This window comes from Mustela nivalis (assembly GCF_964662115.1).
Source record: "Mustela nivalis genome assembly, chromosome: 8".
In the NCBI taxonomy this organism is placed as follows: Eukaryota; Metazoa; Chordata; class Mammalia; order Carnivora; family Mustelidae; genus Mustela; species Mustela nivalis.
The window spans coordinates 103,727,481-103,749,083 of NC_139027.1; the positions used below are offsets into that span (position 1 = coordinate 103,727,481).

General features: G+C 42.0%; 1 protein-coding gene across 4 annotated transcripts in view; it reads left to right on the forward strand.

Annotated features, from left to right (window-relative positions):
- The first annotated feature begins 9,121 nt into the window (after positions 1–9,121).
- The window catches only part of LOC309870780 (uncharacterized protein), a 29,047-nt gene continuing 16,565 nt past the window's right edge, over positions 9,122–21,603 (forward strand). For 2 of the 4 annotated variants that reach the window (XM_082743234.1, XM_082743236.1), the window contains exons 1-3: positions 9,122–9,347; positions 11,930–12,114; positions 12,409–12,607. In XM_082743234.1, coding sequence (XP_082599360.1) covers positions 12,098–12,114; positions 12,409–12,607 — 216 coding nt within the window. In that variant the 5' untranslated portion in view covers positions 9,122–9,347; positions 11,930–12,097. The remainder of the gene's footprint in view (positions 9,348–11,929; positions 12,115–12,408; positions 12,608–21,603) is intronic. The other 2 variants (XM_082743235.1, XR_014314806.1) reach the window with 2 other exon arrangements.

A 21,603-nucleotide genomic window follows, 5' to 3' on the forward strand; every position in this document is an offset into this window, starting at 1 on the left:
ATTTAGGACAGGCTGACTTTCCCCTGGCTTAAATAGTGAAGTCTTAGGAGAGCTCATCTCAGGGCTTCTGCCAGCTTGGGATTTCCAGAGATTTCACCACCCTGCCAACATCTAGAGTCTCTGCTGGACTAAGTCTGAAGACAACATACTGCAAGCAAGGCAGGACGAAGGTAAAGGTGGAGTGAGTTGATTGACAATGGTGGAGGAGTGGTGTAATGTTAAGGAACACCACCCGTAGCTGTGGCTTTTCCCAGTTCCTAAGGGAACCTTGTTGGGGGTGGAAAAGGTCTGGAGTGCATGCCACAAATGTACTTTGTCCCACTTGACTGTCAGCTGAAGCTGGCAAGGGCAAACCCAAATACCTTCAGAAGGTGATGTGTGAACCAGCAGAAGAACGGTCTCTAGGAACCACCTCCCAGCCTCAGGCCAGTGAAAGACAAATTTATGTAAACATAAGCCCTTATCAGCTCCCACCTTGACCTGGGTCTCTGGGCGCCATTCACCAAAGCTTTCCCAACTAACAACTCTCTCCAAGAGGAAAACTACAGAAGAAAATGCCTATAACAACATCTTTTATACACCAGACAGACAATATGAATGGTTGTTAAATTTACCTGGCTGTTGAATCACAGTATCAAAGCTTGAATACAAACTCCAGTATTCACTAGCTGTGTGTTCTTGGGAAAATTACATTACCTCTCTGTGCTTCAGGTTCTTCATCAGTCAGCTGTATTGGTGTTCTCCCTTTGGCCAGGCTATGGGCTAAGGACAGTGTGTGCATTTTGCTCAGTTTTTGTCTTCCAGTGGCATCTGGCTGAGAAGTTTCAGGTGCCCAACAATTCATTATATGATTTAAGTTGGGATCTTCAGGCGGTAAGTGCCACTGGCTTTCTGGAGAGGGAGGAAAAAGCACCTGAATACTTCTGGCTGTTGTGCTGGGAAGGTTTTGGAGAAGAGAGGCCATTCAGGCTAGGATGGCATAAACATACATTTCAGAGGAAGAGACAACTTCTGGGGTCCAAATGATGACCTCAGTTTTCAGGCCCTTTCTCTTGCACAACTCGGGCAGCTTCCCCAGCATTGGCTCCTTGTACACCTTGGTTCTCCGCACCGTGAGCACACAGAGCCTCCACGCTACGCCAGCTGAAAGAGTCATGGTTCTTAATCATTCTAACGAGTCCTGGAAATGAGCCTTTCTAGGACTTTGATTGGTGTGTGAGCTGGTACCACTGGTGAGCATCTGCTCTTATTGGCCAGGCCAGGGTCACATGCTCAGCCTGGCTGCTGAGTTGGGGTGGGGCCAGCAGTACCTACTCCTACACCTTGTGGGCTGTTGGTGGAGGGGTAGTGCCCCAAGGAAATAGCAGAAGCAGTGGGAATGTATTTTGCAGGCGGAAACAACATCTGACTCTCAGAGCATCCAGCCCTGTGCCCTTAACTCCCTGACTCTCCTCATATTCCTATTCTCCCTACCCAGGATGCCGGACATGGTTGGCACCTGGCCCACACTCCAGTTTCTCTTATCTTTCCACTGCCTACATCGGATTACTGAGCTCAGCCCACAGGATTTAGCAAAATTCAGGGAAGACTAGAGTCAGTGACTCCAACATATAGTGCAGCCCCAGCCCCTATTTGACTTAACTTGGGTCTCTATGGCCAATGTTTATTCCATTGTTTCAATGAGAACAGCTGCTCTACAAGTGAGATTTTTGGGAAGTATTCAGAGACTAGGGATGCTCTATTCCCATCCACACCAATACCCATGTGTCTTTACTCTTCCCACCTCTGGTAAAATAAAAGCAGCTGACCAGGGTGTCCTCAAGCAAAGGCCATAAGACTCAACCTTGGCTTCCGAGGGTAGTTGAAATGTTGTACTACTCTGACTATAGCAGGGGCACAGGGGTCCAAGAGCACCTGGCAATGGAGGTCCCACCCAGTCCAGGTTCAGCCACTCACTGCTGGCAAAATCCAAAGGCAGGGAAACAAGTGGGGGTGAAATGAGAAAGGAATTTATTAAATGAGGTCAACAGAGGGAAGAGAGCGAGCAGACTAGCTCTCAAAGACTGTCTCCAAAGTGCCAAAAATACTTGCAGGTGCATATGTGGGACAAATTTCGGTAGGGACATGCAGGTGGGCAGTGAAGGTCAAATCCATCATTGTCGCGTCTTGCTGGCTCAGGGCCATCCTTATTGCTTGAGGGGGTAGTTTGGGTTCCCATCAGGCGGTAACTCTGCCTGCAGGATCTTTTGCCTCGGAGTTGAGATAAGATGGAAAGAACTTAATGAGAAAGTCTGAGGTTGAAATAGAGGTAGTTGAAGTCCTCTCTCGTGACCACTTCATCTATTTTTGTGACTTTCCCACCATCACCTCTCTTCACTTTTTCCCTATTTCCAACCCCAACACCACACGCTTCCCTCACCACTCACTCCTGTCAAATCAGGCAGCATCCCTGCCAAGAAGAAGTAGGGATTGCCCTTAATTTTAAGGGATCAGGGGCTCTGCTTTTCTAACAAATCCTTCAATCAAATCACAGCCAGGTAAGTAGCAGAAGCAGTGGTGACGAGAGGAGTGGAGAAGCAGAAAAGACAGCCAACAGGCAGATCACCTGGGCTGAGGTAAGACTTCTGGGAACGCAGCAGTGAGGGCAGGGAAAGGAGTAGAAAACAAGATGGTGATGACTTGCATTGTTACATCTTGAAAGGTTCTTTAAGTGCAAGCAAGACAGACTCACTTGGGTGCAAGAATGGAAAAATGCAATTTATTAGAGGGCTATGAGTGTCCTCTAATAATAGGAAGACAATAGGACCAGCCACGTCTGAGAGAGAATGGGAACCAGAATGGTTTTGAGACTAGACAGAGGAACCATTTTCTTCATTTGAGTTTCAGATTTCCTGGAGGCTTCTTGGCCCCTTCCTGAGAACCCACCAGGAATGGTATGCGATGGAAAGAAGCTGGTCCCAAGAGAAAGCTGAGGAGCTATTAGCAAAAGGTAGGCAAAAAAGCAATTCTGTATTGCAGAGGTTATCAGACTATATTTGTGGGCTTGCCATTCTGTGCTGTTTCACTGTTTTTTGGTGAGAACTACAAAGATAAAGTTTCCGAGAAACACAGTCAGTAACAAACAACATTCCCCAGGCATTTTACTGAATGCCTATGTGAGACCGTCCGCCAGTCATTGCACATAAAGGCACAAAGAAAACATTATCATGGCCACTGAGGTTTAGGAGCAGGTGTCTGTGGGATTGATCAAGGGCAACGCAATATTGTTTCTGCTGTGGAAGAGGTGTGTGTAGGGACAATGGGAGTCTGAGGGGGCGTGGCCAGGTCTGCCAAGACAATGGAGACTCAAGAAAAGCATCCACTAGAAGGTGACCCTTAGTTGAGCCTGGAAAGGTGAGAGGTTCAGCAGGTAGACACTTGGATCAAGTAGCTTTTGGGGTGGCATTCCAGATCGATGGGGAGTGCTCAGAGCAAGAACAAAGGCACAGAGCCACCAAGTTCTCAAATGTCGAGGATGAAGCGGGGTGTGGTGAAAGATAAGGCTAGCCTGGAAATCAGGCCAGCCAAGACCATGGAAAACCTTGAGGTCCATATCCAGGACTTTGGAATGGATCCGCAAGCAGCAGGGAGCATTACAAAGTTTGAAGCAGAGAAGTGACATGATCTGATTTGCATTTTAGGAAGATCCTGCTGGCTTAGGATGAAGACTGGAAGCAGACAAAGAAGATTATTACAAAAAAAGCAATAGCAAGGAGAATGAAGAAGAGACAGCAAGTCAGTGTGATGTTAAGAAGGAATCATTTACAAAACTTAGAGCTGATTTGTTGAGGAAGGTGAGAGAGAAGGAGGCACCCAGCATCACCCTCAGGCCTGTGGTTTAGGGAACGGGCAGATGTTGACACCTTTCTTCAAAACCAAGGTTTCTGTGGGGAAAAAAAAAAAGAATAGATTTGGAAGAGAAAAGTTTAAGTTCAGTGTCAGATACTGGATCCTGAGTGTCTGTGGGGGCACCCAAGAAGAGCTCTCCAGTAGGATGTTGGATCTTAACATCCCAGGGAAGAGAGACATCAGCATGAGGCAGAGGGATGTATGGAGTGTTTGGGGAAAAAGAAAAGATGGCCTTAGGGGTGAGTGATTAGGAACAGAGAATGAGGAGCCAAGAGAAGAGCCAGAGAAGGAACTGTCAGGGAGGCAGGAAGAGAACAATAGTACTGTTGGAGAAGCCAGCAGAAGGTAATATTTTCAGAAGATGAAGTGCCCACCATGTCAGAAGCTCAGAGAGATCCCCCACAATGAAACTCAAGAAAAGTCCATTGGGTTTGACATTTGTAATGTCATTGTTGACCGAAGCTAGAGATTTTCCAGTGTTGCTTCAGAGACTATACTGGGGGGAGTCCAAGGGTGAGTTGTGTGTCAAGGAAAGGGAGCCATGATCCCTAGGAAGCTGACTCCCTATATACCTCCCCATGCCTGTGAGCCTATGCTGCTGGCTCCAAGATGACCTGGGGCTCTGAGAATGGAGAAGTCATTCATTCATTCATTCATTCATCCATTCATTTATCTATTTGTTTATCAAGAGTCTACTACATGCCAGTTACTGTGCTAGGCACTAAGACCCAAAAAATGAGGAAGACCCAGCTGCAGCCCCAGGGACTCATGTGATTTCATTGGGAATACACACACAAAGGTCAGATGTATTGCTCTGTGATGGTATCTGTGTTATAGCAGAGTGATGAAGGACGATAGAAGTCATGGCAGGCTTCATGGAGAAGTGACAATTGAGCAGGGTGTTTAGAATCTGTCGTATAGACAATGGTCAGCCAAGAAACCTTTGGAAGCAAGGGTGCGATATGATCAGATTTTTTTATTGTGTTATGCATAAAAGTGATGAATTTTCATAAATTTAATGCTTTCCCATAGCCAACATCCAGACTAAGAAGCAAGACATGACCGGCACCCAGATGCTCCCCGTATCTCCTTGTAGCCACGGTTCCACTATTATCATGAATTTTTTGCCTCCTGCCCTATATACTCACATTAAAAGAGTATATAGTACACATTTGTGTCTTCTGTCTTTTGCCAGTCATTATGTCTGTGTGATTCTTCCATATTGCTACATACAATACCGGATGTTCACTCTCTAAATCGTCTTTTGGGAAAATCTGACAAATATGTGAATGAGTGGATTGTGAAACCTGGTCCCTTCCTATGCTTTATGGTCCTGGTACATAGAATTAACCAATACCCTTGACTCCTTAACCCTAGCCAAATTTAAGGGGGTGGCTCTGGCGCTCCCCATTTCCACACCTCTCTCCTTAAGATTCATTATTTATTCCTCAGATTGCTGACAAAGTTCACTTAAATACAAGGTCTCTTGTATGTCTGTGGGTGCACATGTGTGTCTTTGTGTGTGTGTGTATGTGTGTGTGTGTGTGTTTATGCATGCATATGTGTGTTGTCATAGAGGGAGAGGAAGAGAACTCTGTGGGGTTTGCTCCAGCCTGTGCCCCATTTGGGGGGCGGCAGGTAAGGCTGACAGGCTGTCCCAGAGAGTGACAGGCCTCTTTGCAGGGCACACAGCTGTGATGGACAGAATGGGAAGTGGGGCCATGGACAGAGTGGCAGAGTGTGAATGATGGAGCCTGAGCCCAGGCTGTCCCCATAATGAAGGGACCACCCTCAGAGGAGACCTAAGTCATTACTGTCATTCTAACTGCCACCCTCTCGAATGCTCAGGAAGCTTGCAAATCCCAGAGCAATTCATTCCCCATTTCTGCTGGAAGAAAAATGAGAAATCATACACTGGGAGGAATAAGTAATTCCTGCCTGTCTGCTTAAAAATACATCAAGGCTCTGCAGAGAATTTGCTTTCAAACCAAGGCCTTCAGACACTGAGCTGTCGGGTGGCTTCTGCTGCCAAGGTCCATGCTGCCTGACAGCTCCCCATAAAATTCCTGAAGGAAGAGGTTATACTACTAATAAAACCTACCCCCAGGGTCTCTCTTGGCTGAGTTTTGTCCTATGAGCCTTTTATTCTTCCCTCACTTATTCAGAGGTTAATATACGCTTGTATTTTCAAGGGCAGCTCTAGATATAGAGGAGAGCTGGCTCTTTTCTCTTCCCACCCTGAATGAAGATGTGTTCCTTCTTAAATTGACAGTAGACACGTTTTGAGATCTGACCAGCTATTTGAAAGGACTCCAGTGTAAATCCAATAGGGCCGAGAGCCTTGTTGGGAGCAGCAGTCTGGGGGATCAGGGAAGATGGTGACTTTCAGACTCTGAAATATGCATTGTCTTTCCCTCTGCAAGCATCTAATCTAGTGCTTTGCCATTGCTCTCTCTCTTGCTCTCTTGCTCTGTAGTTGATGAAACTTCTTATTTGAGAGAGTTTTATTATCATGGCAGGGTGGCCGGGGGTTAGAAACAACATCTTCCAGTAGCCTTAGGATGTTGATTGGGAGACAAGACACTGAGAAGTAAAAGGGTCTGTCCAAGAATTTCCAGCTACTTAAAGATAGTTTTAAGAGCTGTTGTCTCTTCCTTCCCAAACTGAAGTTCCTCCTTTCTATTTACTTCTCAGCAGTCTTCTAGTGAGAGTTCTCTGATAATCCCCCATCACCTCCCCATGATTCGTAATCACACGAGGTTATTAATGCCTGCTGATGGGCAGTGTGGAGTCCCTGAGTCAACACTATCTGCATGTTAACAGCACGCCTACCCCTCAGATGGTCCTCCGTGTGATTTATGGTGTCCCAATGTCTTGCCTGCTCAGCGAAAGGTAGGTTGAACTTCTCCAGCCCTATCTAATCAGGTGTGACCACACGACCTTCCTTGACCACTGAAATGGAAGTAGAAGTGACGTGTCACTTCCGGTGCAAACTGGGGGAATCTGTGTGTGATTTGCCACATTTCTTTGTCCTGCTTCAGCAGTTGTATGGGTGTGTCAGGGTGGGTCTGATGACCCACGTTAGACCTTCAGGGGAATGAAAAATAAATTTTGTTGGATTAAACCTTGAGATTTGGGGAATGCTTATTACTGCAACATAACCTTGTATGCCCATTCTGATAAATATGCTGTAGAATTTCAGGCATTGGAAATTGCATGCCTGGTGGCACTGGACCATTAGAGGTCATGAATTTGTCACTGTATCCTAGAGTTCTGTAACCATCGTGCTCCAAGCCACAGTTTGGGGCATCTTGAATGTACCTAGCTGTAACCATCCCTCAGAACAATGTACTGCTTGGTTATACTAGTCTTCAAACATGCTTAAACATGTACCAGCACCAGGCCTCTCAGGGAGGCCGAGCAGCTGGGAATGCCCACCCGCTCAGGGTGGAACACCGCCTACTTCTACTTTCCGTTATCTCCCCTTCTCCAGAGATCACCTGTAGTTAATTAGATGATCCCTTTAAATGTGTTTACTCAACCACAAATCCCTTACTGCTAGATCAGGCATATTTTGCTTTTCTTCTTCCTTATCTATAATCTCCTTGGACCCCTTTGTTGATTGTTATTTTGTACCTAATAAATATGGGACTGAGGAGTTGTTCCAGACTGAGGAGTTGTTGGGACAACAGTCTTCTCAACTGACCGCCCCTGCTCCCTTTCTCTTGCAGCTGACTTGTTTGTGCCTCATTCTTCTCCCATTCACCATCGGGAAGCAGCACCTAGCATCTTGGCTGTACTTATCGGGGGCATTCATTGACTTGAAGGTGGAAGGAGTGGGTCGCTAAACACCTGTTTCATTCCTCTTCAGGGCTAGACAGCACTAAGTGTGTGTGTGGCCAGGTATGGACTGTTTGGTCAGGCCGAGAAGGTGATGTAGTTTGGGCTATAAGCCCAGGCTGTGTACATTATGGGATTGTAATTGATGTTCCTTTGCCCTGATTTAATTTTTCCCTGTAAACTACTTATATTGCTTGGACAACCTATATTGCTTTCCCTTAAAAATAAAACATAAATCTTTGTGGTCAGTGTTTCAGAAGGCAGTCAAATCCATCCCTGTATATTCCTGATTAAAGCCCCAAAGCTATCCATTGTAAACTCATTTTCACAGAGTTTAGTGATGGTCCCTGCCCCAATATTCAGAGTCTAGCAAGAAGATGTCACATTAAAAATTAACTAAAACAAGATGGGATTGGGAGGGAGACAAACCATAAGAGACTCTTAATCTCACAAAACAAACTGAGGGTTGCTGCGGGGAGGGGACCTGTGGAGAGGGTGGTTGAATTATGGACATTGGGGAGGGTATGTGATACGGTGAGTGCTGTGAAGTGTGTAAGCCTGATGATTAACAGACCTGTACCCTGGGGCAAATAATACATTATATGTTAATAAAAATAATCAATAAAAAATGTAAAACAAAAAATAACTGCATGATAGATGATATAGGAATATGTTTTTGCTTTTGAATATGTACATTACCAAAAATGCAAATAAATTCTTAAATTTAAAAAAATTAACTAAAACAAAGCAAGGTGCTCTGTATAGCCCATTCATTCCATAAACATGCAGTGAAGACTGCTACATTCTAGGTAATAGAAATTATAGAAAGTGTAGCTGTATCATGCTAACATTTAGTGATAGAAACACTTAGGAGCAATTGTGTTTTTCTAGAGCAGGAAAGGTGTTCTGGATATTATTGCTTCATATCAAACCACTCCCAAACCTAGAGGTTTAACATGGCCATTGTTAAAGGTAAGTTGAATTCTGTGGGTTGGGAATCCAGGCAGGGAAGAGCAGGATTGCCTTATCTCCTTATCTCTTCTTCTTGAAGTTTGGGAAGACACTGAAGCTGCAGGTGATCTTGTGATCTGGGACTGGAGTCATTGGAGACTCCTTCACTCACATGTCAGGTGCCCGAGATGGGATGATTCAAAGACTGTGTTCAGTTAGGACTGACAGCCTGTATGTGGCCTTTCAATATGACTTGAACTTCTCATGGTATGTACTCTGGGTCCCAAGTGGGAGTATATCAGAAGGAAAGTCAAGAAAATGAGTGTTTCTAGAGAAGCAGGTGCAGCTGGCAAAGTCTTTTGTGACCTAGACTCACAAGTTCTGTAATGTCACTTCCTCTGCATTCCATTAGCAATAAGTGAGTCACTAAAGCCAATCCAGATTCAAGGGGTGAATTGAGACACATGCCATGTCTCAATGAGAGGAGCTTCCAGGAAATTGTAGATGTGTTTTAAAACCATCACAGTAAGGATACAGAGCTTGCTAGGTGTCTGATTATGTTCCATCTTTACCTTCTTAGTATCAGAATCTCTGTGTTGTTAGTTAACTCAGATTTTTTAAGCCTACATTTCTCCTCCCTTGGAGAAGTCATGAGAAGAGACCTTCAGGTAAGTCCTTTAAAGAATAAGTTCTTTAAAGAGTCTGCTCTTCTGGAAAGTATCATGTCCCCTTCTCTACTTCTTGATTCTTCCTTTCTGGGGTAGGAGCTCCAGTAGCCATCTTGAGACCATGAAGCACTCTTCAGGATGGAAGCTACCCAGTAAGAATAAGAATAAGAATAAGAATAAGAATAAGAATAAGAATAAGAATAAGAATAAGAATAAGAATAAGAATAATAACTTACCCAATAAGTGGGACATTAAAGAAGACCAAGTCCTGGGAGACATTGTGGAGCCAACATGCCAGCCCCAAATTTCTACTTAGGAATTTCAGGTCATGAGAGAAAAAAATAAACCTTTATCTTATTTGGTAATCTCTGTCATTCAAATCAATTCCTAATGGACACATTTGCTAAAGTGAGGAGCAGCTTGCTGGGTAAACAATGTGAGGAAGAACATTCCATGCAGAGTGAACAGTATAGTTAAAATATCAAGGAAGTGGAGAAGTCTATGGTGAAGACCCTTCATTACTTTTTCTGAGAAAGAAGGTGTGTTACACTTGCTTGATAGTGTCTGGTTGCAAATTATATTTGATGATTCCAGAGATAGAAATAATGGAGCTTCAAGAAAGTTGAAAGAGGTAGGGTGGCACATGAATATTTCACAAAAAGTTGTAATTAAAGTATCTTCTCATTTTGTATTATAGTTAATAAAGAGACACAGAGAAACGCCAAGTCACTGTGTAAGTGGTCAGTAGCTACTTGGAGACTTTCCAGCTGATTTTAGAGATGACTCTACCTCAGTCAATGACAAGATATTGTAATTCTATGACTATGTTGGTGATGTTATTCTTGACCTTTGTTTTAGGATGACACATTAGTATGAAGTTGCTCCAAGTACCAGGAAATGAAACCCATATACATTGTAAGGGATCAACTTAATGTAATTAAAAACAATGAAAAAATAGTGTTCTTGGGCCAATGTTGCATTTTGCATTCAAATTTTCTGAAATGACTTACTTTCAGAGGCTCCAAGAAGGCTATATGATTTCTAAAAGCTAACAGGAGATCTTAATTTCTTGGGTACACCATTCAAAGGACAACTAAAAGAGATAAGCCAAACTCTGTATATACTTAATTCCTGAACAAAGATCCAAATCCCACCTTTGGCTGCTTTGTTGAGAGAAAATAAAATGCAATGGTAAACACATGGGATCCCAAGGGCCAGCTCCCTGAATAGCTGTGTGACCTTGGGCTAGTAACTTAGCCTCTTTGTGACTCAACTTCCTCAATATAAAATGGCAATAATTTACACCTATTTGGGAGAATCATCGTGAACTTTGAGAGAGGTCAGTCTTGCAAAGCACTTAGAACAGTGTTTGAAATGTAGGGTGAACTCAATAAATGTCAGTTATTGCAAATGTGAATTTTCAAATTATGTCTCTTAGAATATTATAGCTCCTTTGGGGACATGCATTGCCATTTTCATGCAGTGCTGGTCTAATGTCATCCATATAATCAGTGCTCTCAGTACATGCTTACTGGTTGGCTTACACAAAAGAGTTGGCTTATACATACACTGGAAAGGAGCAGGGCTGGGAAGACATTTGTTGTTGTTGTTGTTGTTTTAGATTTTATAACACATATTCACCATCCAGAAATCCATTTTGATTCATTCATGGCTTATTTTACTCTTCAAGCTTTTTGTTTTCCTCTTTTTTTTCTACTTTTTTTTTTTTAACATTTCTTTTCAGTGTAACAGAATGCATTGTTTATGCACCACACCCAGTGTCCTATGCAGTCCGTGCCCTCCATAATACCCACCACCTGGTTCCCCCACCCTCCCACCCCCTGCCCCTTCAAAACCCTCAGATTGTTTTTCAGAGTCCATAGTCTCTCATGGTTCATCCCCCCCATCCAATTTCCCTCAACTCCCTTCTCTACTCTTCAAGCTTTTAAAAACAAAAATAACAATTTAAGAGTTGATTTGGGACTTTGATAAGTAAAGCAATCCATTTATTCTCAAGTTATTTGGTGCAGGGATGATATTTGTCTAGGGAAGGCTTTTGTTGGAGCTGATGTTTGGGAACCATTCTCCACTCATTCCCAACCACTCTTCCATCCACTGGTTCATCCACTAAGTCATCATGGAGTCCCTATCATATGCAATTGTCAGTGTTAGACAATGGGTCTATGGTGCTTCTTAAATCTGTGCCCTGGTGATGCTTACGATCCAATGGGAAGACAGACTTCAAATAACCACACTGAGAAATGCAACATTGTAATCACAAGTGCTCTGAAGAAGAACAGGTATGGTAATTTATCCTGAGTCATATGTGTGTGTACATATGTGTGTGCCTGTGTGTGTATGTTCACACACTTGTGTGCTTACATACATATATGGATATGCACAACTGTTCAACATGCATTTTTAAGTTTTGAGTGTCATGAATTTAGTTAGTCTACTAGTTTAGATCTAAACCAAAATGCTACTTTTATGTAATATTGGTATGAAAATAGACAACCACCTTTTCTTTGTGCATATTGTCTCTTATATCTTTCTAGCTATTAATAACAGCTACTTTTTTTAAGATTTTATTTTTAAGTAATCTCTACATCCAACTTACAACCTCAAGATCAAGAGTGACACCCTCTACCAACTCTAACCAGGCACCCCAATAACAACTACCTGCTGAGCACTAACAGATACCGTGTTAAAAGCTTGAACATTCCCAACGATACTATGAGGCAGGAACTACCATGATCCCCATTTCCAGGTAAGGGACTGAGGCATGTTGAGTTCGGTATCTTGTCCTGCGTCAGTCACATGACACCTTTAGTCTCTGGCCACCTGCTTTTCTCTTTCCTCACCAAACAGAGTAGAGAAATTGATTCTGTGGAAGGCAGAGATGTGCAGGGTTCTTAGGGGGCAAGACTGTGGGTTATAACAGTTCAAAGAGGAGAGCTTGGGAGAGTCACAGGGTTGGAATCCTATTCACCAACTGGCCCCTTGCTCTCCCTGAGTGAACTTGACTGTTCTACCACTTCAATGGCCTCTTCTATTTGGACAGTCTCTCATCTCAGTCCCATGTTGAAGTGGAAGACATGAATCGCCAGCTGTCTTCAGGATACCTTAACCTGATGGTGTCTGGCCCTTCAAGCTCAGTAGGACCAAACTCCTCATCATCTCTTGTTCTCATTACTATCGATGGCATGAATTTCAGATTCCTCTTCAGCTTCCCCCACCCGCAGTTTGAAGTGGCCCACAAGGTGAGTTGATTGCATCTCAGAAGTATCTTTTTATCTTTAAAAATATTTTATTTATTTATTGGACAAAGAGAGAGAGAGCACAAGTAGTCAGAGTGGCAGGCAAAGGTAAAGGGAGAAGCAGACCCTCTGCTGAACAGGGAGCCCTACGTGGGGCTCAATCCCAGAATCCTGGGATCATGACCTGAGCCAAAGGCAGACACTTAGCCGACTGAGCCACCCAGGCACCCCAACGTCTCAGAAACATCTTGTTTAACCCCAAGATTCTTCCATCCCATGGGTGTTGTCTGAGGATGAGGTGGTTCCCATAATCCCCTTTGAGGCATGTCTTTCTCTGTGGACATTCCTCATCTCCTCATTTCCCCAAATCTGAGTCCTTACATGACAAGACAAGCTACCCATTCACCCTGTGCTCCCTAGCTTGGGTGCTGAGAGTTATTTCCATGCTTGAAATGTGAATTGCTCTGGCCACGCTTGAAGGTCCAAAGGGATTTCTGTAACAGGAAAGGGGATCACATTTCTTCTTTGGGAATAGACACTGACGTCAGCAGATGCACCAGTCTTTGAAAATTGAACTTGGCAATTCCTCAAAAGCACTTGGATCCTCCCCAACGCCATGCTAGTGGGCCCTCTGAAGAGGGCTGCCTCTGACTGCCCTGAAGTAATCTGTGAGGAAAGCCAGCTGCTCTGAGAATCTGGGGCCAGTTTTTCGGGGGCCTGTGCCAGGTTAGGTTTCAGGATGTGTGGGCGGGGCCTGCTTGTACATGCCTGGGTGGGCGGCAGGTGGCATGTAAAGTTCCCAGACCGTCAGGTAGGGAAAGCATGTCCAGCCACAGAAAGAGGCGAAACTACTAAAAACCATTAGTGGTTGGGACACTTCACAAAGGACTAAATATTAAAAAAAAAAAAAAAGATTTCTATGTCTGCACCAAATATTAGTGATCATGAACATTTGCAAAGAGCTTATGATTTTAAAAGTACTTCACATATGGTATCCTGCTTGGTCCTTATAAGAATTTCAGATGAAGGGGGTGCCTGGGTGGCTCAGTTGGTTGGACGACTGCCTTCGGCTCAGGTCATGATCCTGGAGTCCCGGGATCGAGTCCCGCATTGGGCTCCCGGCTCCATGGGGAGTCTGCTTCTCCCTCTGACCTTCTCCTCGCTCATGTTCTCTCTCACTATCTCTCTCTCAAATAAATAAATAAAATCTTTTAATAAAAAAAAAAAGAATTTCAGATGAAGGATTTATGATCTCACCATGTACCCTTCCTTCAAAGTGTTTATCGCAAGGACAATTGTGCATTTCTTCTGAGATTCTTTTTATTTATTTATTTTTTTATCAGAAATTTTATCTTTTTTTTTTTAATTTTTTTTTTATTTATTTATCAGAGAGAGAGGGGGGGAGAGAGTGAGCACAGGCAGACAGAATGGCAGGCAGAGGCAGAGGGAGAAGCAGGCTCCCTGCTGAGCAAGGAGCCCGATGTGGGACTCGATCCCAGGATGCTGGGATCATGACCTGAGCCAAAGGCAGCTGCTTAACCAACTGAGCCACCCAGGCGTCCCTGAGATTCTTTTTAAATGGCTATCTTCCCTATTAAACTGTAAGAATCGTGAGGACAAATCTTATTTGCACTCAGCATTCCATGCCTAACACGGCAATGCTGTGGTGCATACTATTCAGTGAACGAAGGAATTCAGTAAGAAAATGAAATGACTGTATGATATTTGTTGTATAGCAAACATGACCTAAAGCAAAACATTATCCCTGACAGATATGCATCTAGGGCTTGTGTTTTCAAGTGAAGAGAGATTCTAGTCTTGTTATTGTTTTATTCTTGTTCTCATTTTACCTGTGCCTAATGTATCAACAGACTTTGTTAGAATTTTTATTTTGAAATAATTACAGATTCTGAGGAAGTTGCATGGAGATCACAGGGAAGTCCCATGCACATCTCTTTCCCCCAATTTTGAAATCTTGCATAACTATAGTACAATTCCAAGCAAATGTTTTTAAAAGCTGTGTTTTAGAAAAGAAATTGGAGGAAACAAACCCATTATTTTGAAAAGATATCTGCTTTCTCATCTTCATTGCAATAATATTTGCACTAGTCAAGACATTGAGAAAACCTAAATGTCCACTAATGGATTAATGGACAAAAAAGACATGATGTATATATATTGCGTGCCTACAATATACACACCTTATATCTATCTACCTTATGTATATAATGATATATATATATTATATATAAATATGTAACACATATATAATGTATGTATTATATTCATACACACACACACAGTGAAACATTATTCAGCCATAAAAAAGAAGGAAATCCTGCCATTTGTAACAACGTAGAATGGATATTTAGGGCATTATGCTAAGTGAAGTCAGTCAGACACACAAAGTCAAATACCATATAATCAGGGTGCCTGGGTGGCTCAGTCAGCTAAGCATCTGCCTTTGGCTTAGATGATGATCTCAAGGTCCTGGGATTGAGCCCCACATTGGGCTCCCTGCTCAGTAGGAAGCCTGCTTCTCCCTCTCCCACTCCTCCTGCTTGTGTTCCTTCTCTTGCTGTGTCTCTGTCCAATAAATAAATAAAATCCTTAAAAACATACCATATGATCTCACTCGTATGTGGAATATAAAACAAAAACGAAAATGAAAACAAAACCAAACCGAACTTGACAGATACAGTGAACAGATTGATGGTTGGCAAAGGCGGGGTGAGGATGGGCAAGATGGGCAAACTTGGTCATAAAGGTCCAAGTCTCCAGCTGTAAGAGAAATAAGTCCTGTGGATGCGATGTACCGCATAGTGACTACTGTGAACAAAACTCTACCAGATTGTATAATTGAAAGCCACTAAGACAATAAATCTTAAAAGTTCTCCTCACAAGGAAAAAATGTTGTAACATTTTGTGGTGATGGATATTAGCTAAACTCATTTATGTTAATCATTTTGAGATATATATGCATATAAATACATATATACCTATATATATCTCAAATCATTATGTTGTACACTTTAAACTAATACAATGTTATATGCCAATTATATCAGTAAAAAGAAAAAGACCCAGAAGAATAGAATGAGTCATACTTGATAAAGAACCATCTCTGTTCACTGAGGGCTCATCCTGTAAAAGCCCCTCCCATGGTCTGGATAGTCCCATATGTACTTAACTCAAGTGGATGTGGAAGGAGTTGGCCAGGTGTGCGTAGACCAGGACCCCAAAAGCACGCTTAGCTGTTCCTGACCTCTGTTTTCCTCGGAACCTCCGAGGCCTTCCCCCAGGATTCGAGAACTACACATCCGAGTTGGCTTTACCACTTTCCTGCAGTGACGGAGTCTGAGATATTCATCTCCGTGTTCATTAGCAGTAGGACTTAGGGAATAGACCTGAACTTGTTTCACTTCTGTGAATGGTACTTATTAGAATGGAAAGTTGAATCTTTGGAGGTTGGTGTGAGATGCATTGGATCAATCTCCCCTCACATTGTATATTCTTGTCACCAAACAAATCCTGGAAAACGTTGAACAGATCAGAAGCCTAGTGCATGTTTTTCTTCTGTAGTGCACCTAAGGCACTGTGAAAAAGGTTGGCCAACCATCCATCCCATCAGCTACTCCTTAATATGGTAGGAATTCAATGCTCTTTTTTCCTCCAGCCAAATCGAGCTCCCCTGTGGTAGACAGGCATAGAGCTCGTGGATGGGCTGGAAGTGTCTGATTTCTGTAACATCCTGTTACCTTAACACCTACCCCAAGCTGTAGAAATTCTTTACTTGTCTCCCCTCAGTAGACAAGTGGGAATATGAAAGCTAGGATCGTAACTCCAATAATTCTCAGTGTTTATGGATTCAGTGAAGAATCAATGAAATCAATACTGAATGGCAATTCTTGAATACAATTGGAAATGATGAACCGCCCGTATTTACCAGCCAACTCCCCTGGCCAAATTAAACCTTAAGCCCAACCTGCTCCCATGTCTCATCATCTCTTGGTGTCTTCTTGGGATTGCTTTGGGTGCAGGACAGATATGGTTTGGTTTCTGATGCATTGTCTCTTTCTTCACCTCCCCACATCTGATCATGGGTCAGGGTGCAAGGGAGGGAGAAGACTGCAGAAACCCAGGGAGGGAGCCCTAGATATCACTGCAGTGCTGAAGCACATGACCCTTTCTGGGTGACCAGAATCTCTAGAATATTATACGTAGAGAGAATTGGCCTTGCCATACATCCCGAGTCAGTTCCTTCAAGCTCAGCTGCTTCCCAGAAAAGATATTTAAAACACTTTCTCTCTTGTTTTGCCTTAAGTTATCTGATTTTACTGTCCCTTCAATTATCAAACTAATCAGACAACTATCCATGTATTTCAGCATCACTCATATGCACAGTGTGCTGACCTCAGATTATAAAATGAAACTGGGATTCCCCCCACCCCGGTTATCTGACGGTTTTAAAATTATTGCAGAAATGTGGGCAGTTTTCATTTAGTTTATTTTACTTGTGTCTACGAGGATATTTTAGAATACTTCTGAATCCTCAACCCAGGCAGCCTGCGAGGGTCACAAAAGCACAAAGGTAGTCAGGCTGAATAAAATTCAATTTTTTCAGAATTTGCGATTAGCCCAGAGACTTCTCAGGCAGATAACAAGCTGCTAAACATTAAAATTTGAAATTCCTCAGACAGAAAGATAAATTTAACAATTGATTTTATAAACAATACTGAGTTGCATCGTTTGGGACTTTTTTTTTTTTATTCCACAAACAATGTTGCCTACCTGCCATGTTGAGCTTCTGTAAACAAGTGCTTGTCTTGTAAGCCAAGATTCTAGGGGCTGCAGCATCCCAGCAAGCATGGTTGGTGTGTGTCTCTTGGATGTGTCTTCGATCATTCATTTCTCTGGGTTCGGTAGTCTATTGTACCGTTTCTTTCCAACTTATTTAGTACATATAGACTGATGGACCTCACTCTAAGTTCCATGGAGTTAGGAAAAAATAAAAAAATAAAATATAGGGGTGCCTGGGTGGCTCAGTGGGTTAGGCCTCTGCCTTTGGCTCAGGTAATGATCTCAGGGTCCTGGGATTGAGCCCCACATTGGGCTCTCTGCTCAGTGGGGATCCTGTTTCCCCCTCTCTCTCTGCCTGCCTCTCTGCTTACTTGTGATCTCTGCCAAATAAATAAACAAAAATCTTAAAAAAAAAAAAAAAAAAGGATAGTGTGTTGGTTATGGAATGTATCATACTGTTACTACATTAGCCTGATAAATACGGCGATCTGGATAGATACTTGGTAACTGGTGAAAACGGCCCAAGTCAATGAGTGACACTGATGAAGATCTGGACTTGAGCCATTTCATGTGCTATGTGAGGCACAACAAAGAAATGGCAGTAAGACTTCTTCTATCTTGGTGAAGATGACCAAGGTCTGCCAAGGATAATGGATCCCTTCTTTCTAGGTGTACTGCAGCTAAGTTCTCAGAGTGTGGACGGGAGCTGGGTTCCTATTGCTGTCCATTCTCAACCAGGGGACAGCTCTTTCTCAAAATCACATATAAAACTGTCCCCTTTCTTATTTCCCTTCTGTTATACTATGCCCTCACTCTCCCCAAGATGAATGGTACTAGTATCAAATCTAGAAAGCTAGTTTGAAGAGCCTTTCACAGTGTCCTGTTTCAGTGCTCTGACATTTTTTTTTTTTTTTTTTTTTTTTTTTGGTGCTGGTACATGTAACTATATATTTTAGCCAAACATGACTGGAATGTTCTTTTTCCTTCCCGTAGTAGTCAGTGTGTTCATGCTGTGCAACAGAAGGAGAAGAATACTTATTTCCATATTTACTTTGTTTGTTACTTCACCCCCAAGTGATTGATCATTTAAAGCAAGGTATTTGGCATTCTTTTTGAAAAGCACTAAATTTAAAAAAAAAAAAGCACTAAATTAGTCCTTTTCTTCTCCAATACTGCCTTTCAGCATAGAGATACATATAGTGATGTTAAAAACAAAATCAAAACAAATAAAGCTTTTGTTTTCTTAAGCCAACTCTATTGAGACATTCACATACCAATTCTGCTTAGCTATTTCACAGGCACAGCTTGATGGCTTTATTTTTTTTAAAGATGTATTTATTTTAGAGAGAGAGAAAGAGCATGAATGGAGGGGCAGACGGAGAAAGAGAATCTCAAGCAGATTCAATGCTGGACTGTGGAGCCCAATGCATGACTCGATCTCACAACCATGAGATCACAACCTGAGCCAAAGGCAAGAGTAGGGAGCTTAACCCACTGAACCACCCAGGTGCTCCTAATGGTTTTTGGTATACTCGCAGAGTTGTGCAGCTTTCACCACCATCTAATTTTAAAATGTTCTCACCACCACCCCCCAAAAAACTTTGTACCCATTAGAAGTCACTACCCGTTGTCCCCTTCCTTAAGCCCCTGGCGATCACTAGTCTACTTTCTGTGTCTATAGATTTGGCTATTCAATACATTTCTTATAAAGGAGCTCATATATGATCTTTTGTGACTGGCTTCTTTTCCTTAGTGTAATATATTCCAGGTTCATACCTTATTTCTTTTTATTGTTGAGTAGTATTCCATTATATGGATATACCACATTTTGTTTATGCATTCATCATTTATGGACATTTGCATTGTTTCCACTTTTGAGCTATTATGAATAATGCTGGCATGAATGTCTTTGTAGACATGTTTAGATGGACATATATTTGCATGTTTCTTAAATCTGTAAATGGGGATGGAATTGCTAGGTCATAGGCTAACTCTTAAGTGTAACATAGAAAACTGCCAAATGGTTTTCTAGAGTGTCTAGTCTTAGATATTTAAATTTTAAATGTAAAATTCTCACCACCAAAGGGTTCCATGTTTTCCACAGCTTTGCCAACATTTGTTTTTGTCAGTCTTTTTTTTTTTTAAAGATTTTATTTATTTATTTGAGAGAGAGACAGTGAGAGAGAACATGAGAGGTGAGAAGGTCAGAGGGAGAAGCAGACTCCCCATGGAGCTGGGAGCCTGATGTGGGACTCGATCCCCGGACTCCAGGACCGTGACCTGAGCTGAAGGCAGTTGCTCAACCAACTGAGCCACCCAGGCGCCCTGTCAGTCTTTTTTATTATAATTCATCCCAGTGGGTGTGAAGTAGTATCTCATTTTGTGCTTTTGATTTGCATTACTTTAATGACAAATAATGCTGAATATCTTCTCATGTACTTCTTGGACATTTGTATATCTTTGTTAAGGAAATGACTACTCAGACCTTTGCCCATTTTTTATATTAAGTTGTCTTTTATTGTTAAATTTCTTGTCTAAGTCCCTTAACAGACATATGACGCACAAATAATTGAAAAGATTTTCTCCCCTTGAGTGGATTGTCTTTTCATTTTCTTGTTGGTCTCCTTTGAAATGCAAACATTTTTTATTTTGATAAAACCCAGTTTAATCATTTTATACTTTGGCACTGGCATTTTTGGTATCATATCTAAAAAGGTACTGCTTAACTCAAGGTCATGAGTTTTCTTCTGATGTGTTCTTCTAAGGATCTTATCGTTTTCAGCTCTAACATTTAGGTCTGAGATTCATTTTGAGTTAATTCTTGCACATGGTGTGAGGAAGGAGTCCAACTTCATTCTTTCAAATGTTGATATCCAGCTGTCCCAGCACCATTTGTTGCAAAGGCTGTTCTTTCTCCAACTAAATTGTCTTGGCATCCTTGTCAAAACTCAATTGACTATAAATATAAAGGCTTATTTCTGGATTCTCCCATTCTGTTGATTAAATGTCCATCATTATCTGGTACCACCTTGACTTAATTATTGTAGCTTTGTAGTAAGATTTTAAATTGGAAAGTATGAGTCTTTTCTTTTGCCTTTCTTTTTCAAGACTGTTTTGTTATTCTGGGTCCTTTGAATTTTCATATGAACTCTTGCATCACTTTGGCTGCATCTGCAAGAAGGCCAGCTAGGGTTTGGTAGAGACTGTGCTGAATTTGTAGGTTAATTTGGAGAGTACTATCATCTTATTGTTTTGTCTCTCTATACATTTATTCCTGAGTATTTTATTCTTTTTGACGCTAATGTAAATTTCTTAAATTCATTTTTGGATTCTTCCCTACCAGTGTATAGAAATATAATTGATTTTTTTCATTAATGTTGTATCCTGCAATCTTTCTCAACCTGATTTTCTGTATATAAGATCATATTCTCTGCAAGTAGAGAGAGTTCAATAATTCTTTTCCAGTCTGACTGCCTTGTGTTTTTTTTTTTCTTCTTTTTTTCTCCTTTTCTCTCCTCTCTTTTTTCCCGAATTGTCCCAACTAGAACGTCCAGTATAATATTGAATAAAAGTAATGACAGCAGACTCGTCTTGTTCCTGGTCTTAGGGGGAAAGCATTTGATCCTTCACTATTAAGTATGAAGAAAGCCCTTGTGTTTATTACGTAGAACTGCTCTCACTCTAAGCTGGAATGTTCTGGATAGAGGGATATAGGAATATAGATATAGATATCATAATGTAAGGCCAACTATCAACTTAGATGTTAATCACTGGGTCTTCCTTTGCTTTTTTTTTTTTTTTCCTTTGTTTTATTTTATGTTTTCCCCAGGTAAGGAAACCTAAGCTTACCATGTTCATTTCTCCTGATCTTCTTTAGCATGCTATCATCAGCAGTCTGCTGAAAGTCCCCTCTCTTGTTTTATCTTGTTCTTTCCCTCTTTATTCCTAATTCTCATCACCATTTTCCTCCCCCCTCCTAGGCACCCATTCTCATGGGCTAATGTACATCCCTGATATGCCTGCATTCTTTAGAAACTCTTAGCATTGTTTTGTGGTAATGTGAGGTTTTAGGGTACACGAATGGTATTAAAGGTCGCTTGTTGTCTCCCTCAATCTGTTTCCTGATTTTTTTCCCTTAACATTTTCTCTTACCATGGTTCCTTGCCACTGAATGTACCTTCAACCTGCTGCTTCTGACT